Below are 6,000 nucleotides of genomic sequence, written 5' to 3'. Positions count from 1 at the left end.
TGAAGCTCCAATACTTTGGCCACCTGATGCGAAGAATTGACTCATTGGAAAAGACCCTGATGCTGGGAAAGATTGAAGGCAGGAGGAGAAGGGGAGGACAGAGGATGAGATGGTTGGATGGCATCACCGACTCGCTGAACATGAATTTGAACAAGCTCTGGTAATTGGTGATGGACAGGGAAGCTTGGCGTGCTTTTGTTCATGGGGTCGCAAAGAGTCGGACACACTGAGCGACTGAACCGAACTGACTTGTTATAGGCTAGGTTTTAGAAGTACGTTATAATCGTACATCTAAGATGTACTTTATCACTACTAGAATTTTTAATTTACTGTTTATGTTCTCTCCGCTTTATAAAAGAGTACGTTTGGCCTGTTCTCCAGTGTATCCCCAGCTCCAAAAGAGCACCTGATAGGGGACACTGAAGAAATAGTTGTTGAATGGATGGTTATCTCCTTTAAAGAGTTTAATTTCTTAGGACAGTTTTATAAGCCTGTTCGGTTTCCAGCTCTCATATAAGAATAAGCTTTTTCAAGTTCCGGAATACCCTTTCTAGCAGTAGGGGAAGAAGGAAACAGCACGTAGAAGAAACACCCAGACAAGCAAAGAAATTGAGCCGCAGCTCCGCAGCTCCGTCCTGGGATTCGCAATGCTCAAAGGGCTCGGGAGAGGACCGGCCTCGCGATGCTGCATCTCTGCCCCTCATTGGCTGAGTTCGGGGGGGCGTGGTGCTCAACATCGACCAATTAGGGGCCGCGTTCGCCGACACGTGTCTAGGCTGACCGGAGAATCCCGGAGGTTTCAGGCGAGTTGGGACAGCAAGAATCTGGGCCGAGGTGTATCCCGAAGCCGGGGAGTTGGCGGGGAAAGCTTCGGGTCCGAATCGGTGCAGGCCGCTCTCTCACGCAGCTTCCTGCCTCTGTGCCTGCTGCCATGTGGGCCGCTCTGAGATTAGCCCTGCGGCCGTGCGCCCGCGCCGCTGCCCCAGCGCTGCGTTCCTATCATGGGGACTCCGTGGCTACCCTGGGCACCCCACCGGACTCGACCTCTGCCATCTACCAGGTAGGGTGGGTGAGCGGCCCGGGTCAGTGATTCCTCTTCACGGAAGGGACAAGGTGTTGGCCGGACTGGGAAGCGTAGAAGGTAGGCTACTTTTAACTGTAGCTCCTGCTTTCTCTGGGTCCGCAGTCGTGATTCTGGGACGCACTAGGAGGTCGTGAAGTTTGAAAAAGAAAACAAATCAGATACATTTTAGTTCACTTTTAACCCTGGCACGGTCCTTTGTATCTTTAAAATCAGTGGTTCTCAAAGCCAGTGGTTCTCCGGGAGCTTGTTCCAGTTACAGCCGCCTTAAGGTTGGTGATGGACAGGGAGGCCTGGTGTGCTGTGATTCATGGGGTCGCAGAGTCGGACACGACTGAGCGACTGAACTGAACTGAACTGAAGCCTCACCCTGGGCCGTTTTGGTCTTCCAGGGCGGGGTCCTGGTGTTTGCATGGTTAATTAGGTTGGGGGTGAGGAGGGGCAAAGGCCTTGGAGGCAACTAGCTTTGGGAACCACACAGATACCCTGGTCTGTGGAAACTAGATTTGAGATAGTTGGGTATGTTAATGGAAAATACTTGTATTTAAGTAGCTTTTCTTGGAATTTGGAGGTGCCACAGGTCACACAATCAACTAACTCCTGGTTTATGAAATATCAGCTGGAAATTTTCAGTCTATCCCATGGTTTCTAAGCCTATACAGATAACGTTTAAGTTGTGCAGATAACTTTCAGGAGATACATTTTATTTAATTTATTTTTTTAAAGATTGTTTATTTTTGGTGGCATTGTTGTTTCCTTTAGTTGGAGTGTGTGGGCTTCTTGCCGTGGCTTCTCTTTTTGTGGAGCACAGGCTCTGGGCCCGTGGCTTCAGTCGCTGTGGCTTCTAACTCATTGGTTAGACTTTAGTCACATGGCCACACTTGTCTGGAAAAGCAGGCTGGGATTATTTTATCCTGTTTTTATTTTTCTGGTTTTTGGCGGTGTCTCATGGTTTGTGGGATCCTAGCTCCTTAACCAGGGATTGAATCCATGCCCTTGGCAGGGCAGTGAAAGCCTGGAATCCTAACTACTGGACTACTAGGGAATTTCCCTCTGATCCTTTTAAAACATAAAATAGGATCTGCTTTCCCCTGGGCTTTGTTTTAAGTGTAAATTGTCAGTAAGTGTAAAAGCAAGTATTTCTGAATTGGTTGGTGCCTCCTCACAATAGTGTTTGATAGGACAGAAAAAGAAGATGGCATTCTTACCCTCAAAGAGCTTATATTCCCAAACAAAGTAAAACAAATAGAGGTAAGCTCAGTAGACATGTAAGGAAGGAAGTGGTTAAAATGAGTGGGAGTAGCCAAAAATGAAGTTGGAGATGAAATGGAATGTGAATTAGGCTTTAAAAGGGGATGGTGAGGGACTTCTTTGGCAGTCCAGTGGTTAAGACTCAGTGTTTCCACGCATGCCAGAGGCATGCATTTCATCTGTGATCAGGGAACTAAGCTTCCACATGCCTTGAGGGGTGGCCAATAAATAAATAGATAAATAGATAAATAGAAGGTGAGATTTATATAGATGGACTAGAGAGGGGTTGTGGCAGTGCAGAAGACATTGAGCAAAGACAGAGAGGCAGGAACTAATCTTTTTTATATGTTGGAGTTGGCTCAGTACAGAAGTGGCCCAGTGTGGAGGCCACATACGGTTGGCATCTAATGCTGTGCTCCTTAACCCTCGTTATGATAAAAAAAAAAACAAAAAACCTTCATTGGTTTCCTATAATACTCTCCCTCTTTTTCCTTGCTTCTGTTTTAGGAAAACTATGAACAGATGAAAGCACTAGTAAATCAACTCCATGAGCGAGCACAGAACATCAGACTAGGTAAGCGCTCTTCAGTTTATGCTCTTAATTAAGATGTCCCTTTATTTGTTTTAGAAAAACTAGTAGCATCAACGCTTTGACTCTTCAAGACTGTGCATTTGCTGTTGGTGGGAATGTAAATTGGGGCAGCCACTATGCGAGACAGTATGTTGTCGGTGTTGCTAACTCGTGTCCGACTCTTTTACGACCCCATGGACTGGAGAAGGAAATGGCAACCCACTCCAGTGTTCTTGCCTGGAGAATCCCAGGGACGGGGGAGCCTGGTGAGCTGCCGTCTGTGGGGTCGCACAGAGTCGGACACTACTGAAGCGACTTAGCAGCAGCAGGACTGTAGCCCACCAGGCTCCCCTGTCCATAGGGTTTCCCAGGCAAAAATACTGGAGTGGGTTGCCATTTGCTTCTCCAGGGAATCTTCTCCATCTAGGGATTGAAGCCATGTCTCCTGCATTGGCAGGTGGATTCTTCCCTGAGCCATCAGGGAAACCATGTAACACAGTGTGGAGGTCCTTAAAAAGTAAAAATAGAGTTACCATATGATCCAGAAATCCCACTCCTAGGCTTATATCTGGAAAAGACGAAAAGTCTTAATTCCCCAGTGTTCATAGCAGCATGGTTTACCAGAGCTAAAGACATGGAAACAACCCATCAACAGGTGATTGGTTTAAGATGTGGTGTGTATATATATATCCATGTGGATATATACTCAGTCATAAAAAGAATGGAATATTGCCATTTCTAGCAACGTGGATGGACCTGGAGAATATCATACTAAGTGAAGTAAGTCAGGAAGAGAAAGACAAATATACTATCATTTATATATGGAATCTAAAAAATAATGCAAATGAATCTATATACAAAGCAGAAACAGACATGCAGATAGAGCTCAGTGGTAGAGCATTTGACTGCAGGAACAGGCAGAAAGACATAAGAAACAGACTTCAGGAAAAGGAAAGGGGGAGAGATAAATTAGGAGTATGTGATTAACAGATAAAAAGTTAATATACACAAAATAGATAGGCAACATGGATTTACTAAACATGGAGAACAGTATTTACTATGTTGTGATAACTGATAATGGAAAATAAACTGAAAAAGTATATATAAATGAATCATTCTGCTGCACACCTGAAACTAACAATATTGTTATTTAACTATATTTCAATTAAAAAAAGCCTGCATTTGTTGGCATGTAGACATTTTATTTTTTCCTAGTATTTGGTCAGTTTTTCTGCTCATGTAGCACTACCATTATTTGGGGGGAAGTAGAAATTCAGATTCATTAATTTTTTTTTTTTTTTTTGTCCACACTTTGTGGCTTGTGGGACCTCAGTTTCTCAACCAGGGATTGAACCTGGGCCATGGCAGTGAAAGCACCAAATCCTAGCCACTAGAGCGCCAGAGAACTTCCTCATCAGTATTTTAAATTATTCCTTCTTAAGCTTTTCATTTCAGTCACAGGATCACACTGAACTTTTTGTTTTACTTGAAGCAACTAAAAACATTCTCTATTCATTAGTCATATTCATACTATATACTGTATTTTGCATAATTGTGCTTTTTCTGCTGTGTTGTGTAATTTGGAAATAATTTCTGTGTGGGTTTATTGCTAATTAAATGAGATTTCCTAAAAACTTTGTAAATTGTCATTTTTTATTTTTAAATTGTGGACATAATAGACATTCTTTTTCTTGGAAGAAATTGCATCATAGGAATATAAAATGCTAATGTTTAAATAAGTACTACATCAACTTCTGTTGTGCCTTTATTGGTATATATGATAATTTACTTTAGAAGGCTCTGTGACTTGAAATAACAGCCATTTCCGAAGTAAGAGTCCTCATATTAAAGTACATGAGAAGGAGCTATTTGAATTTTATGGCCTTCATTTAAAAAGAATTCTCTGACTCCGGGGGCACAGAGGAGAAGAAATGAGGCTGAGCTGGGTCTTGACAGTACTGTCTGTCTGCCTGAGGGCCCTGGTCACAGCCACAGGGGCCGAGGGCAAACGGAAGCTGCAGATCAGAGTCAAGAAGCGGGTAGACCCCTGTCCCATCAAATCGCGCAAAGGGGACGTCCTGCGCACACACTGAGTGGGGAGGCTAGAAGACGGCACAGAGTTTGACAGCAGCCTGCCCCAGAACCAGCCCTTTGTCTTCTCCTTGGCCACAGGCCAGGTCATCCGGGGCTGGGACCAGGGGCTGCTAGGGATGTGTGAGGGGGAAAAGCGGAAGCTGGTGAGTCCATCAGAGCTGGGATATGGAGATCGGGGAGCTCCCCCAAAGATTTCAGGTGGTGCAACCTTGGGGTTTGAGGTGGAGCTGCTCAAAATCGAGCGACATTCAGAACTGTAGCCAAACTGGAGAAGGGTGGTGGAGAGGTCCCCATCAGGGACCAGGCTGTTTAAAGAAAGGAAAAAAACCCTTAAGACCCCCCCAAAAAAGCCAAAAAAAAAAAAAAAAAAAAGGATTCTCTTCAATATCCTCATAGGTGGGATCTGTTTGGTCTATCAACCTGTAGTTTAAGGGTGTTGCATTCCTGGATATGATCTTATCACATTCAGAGGACAGACTTTGAGTAGGAGTCATTTGTGAAATAATTTGGCAAAATCTTGATCAATTTCTGTTTAAATTAAAATATTTTTTATATGTTTTTTTCTTCTGAGCACTTTAAGGATGGAGACAAGGTAATTGATTAATGGCAGATGGACAGAAAAATCATCTAAAATTGTGTATTCATTTGTGTAAGTATTAGGGAAGAAATAAGCTCAGTATTTTCATCCTCTGTAGAATTTTGAGGCTGGTAGTTACTGTAATAAGTAAGCCACTTTGGTCCAGTTATTTAATCCCTCTTGAACATTTTCAGTACTTCATTTGTAACTTGAGACTCAAGAGTGGGTCTGTGAATTACAGGCATTATTTACTCCAAGCACACATTTCTCTCTTCTTTTGACTTAATAGATTAATCAAAGTTAATTGAGGAAAACCATAAAAGAATTCCATTTGGAATACATTGGTCTCTGCCTTTTGTACTGTAGTAGTTTTGTGTTAACAGAGAAGGCAATGGCACCGCACTCCAGTACTCTTGCCTGGAAAAT

The 6,000-nt window shown here is 43.4% G+C and overlaps 1 protein-coding gene and 1 pseudogene across 1 annotated transcript in view; both read left to right on the top strand.

Annotated features, from left to right (window-relative positions):
• The first annotated feature begins 825 nt into the window (after positions 1-825).
• Positions 826-6,000, top strand: part of MCCC2 (methylcrotonyl-CoA carboxylase subunit 2) — a 74,484-nt gene continuing 69,309 nt past the window's right edge. Inside the window, exons 1-2 of the mRNA XM_068990502.1 lie at positions 826-1,060; positions 2,840-2,906. Coding sequence (XP_068846603.1) covers positions 932-1,060; positions 2,840-2,906 — 196 coding nt within the window. The 5' untranslated portion in view covers positions 826-931. The remainder of the gene's footprint in view (positions 1,061-2,839; positions 2,907-6,000) is intronic.
• Positions 4,835-5,257, top strand: LOC138094639 (peptidyl-prolyl cis-trans isomerase FKBP2 pseudogene; annotated as a pseudogene).

This window comes from Capricornis sumatraensis, chromosome 18, assembly GCF_032405125.1.
Source record: "Capricornis sumatraensis isolate serow.1 chromosome 18, serow.2, whole genome shotgun sequence".
Classification (NCBI taxonomy): Eukaryota; Metazoa; Chordata; class Mammalia; order Artiodactyla; family Bovidae; genus Capricornis; species Capricornis sumatraensis.
Note: the sequence above shows the minus strand (reverse complement) of the source record. Positions and strands in the feature narration are given on the sequence as shown.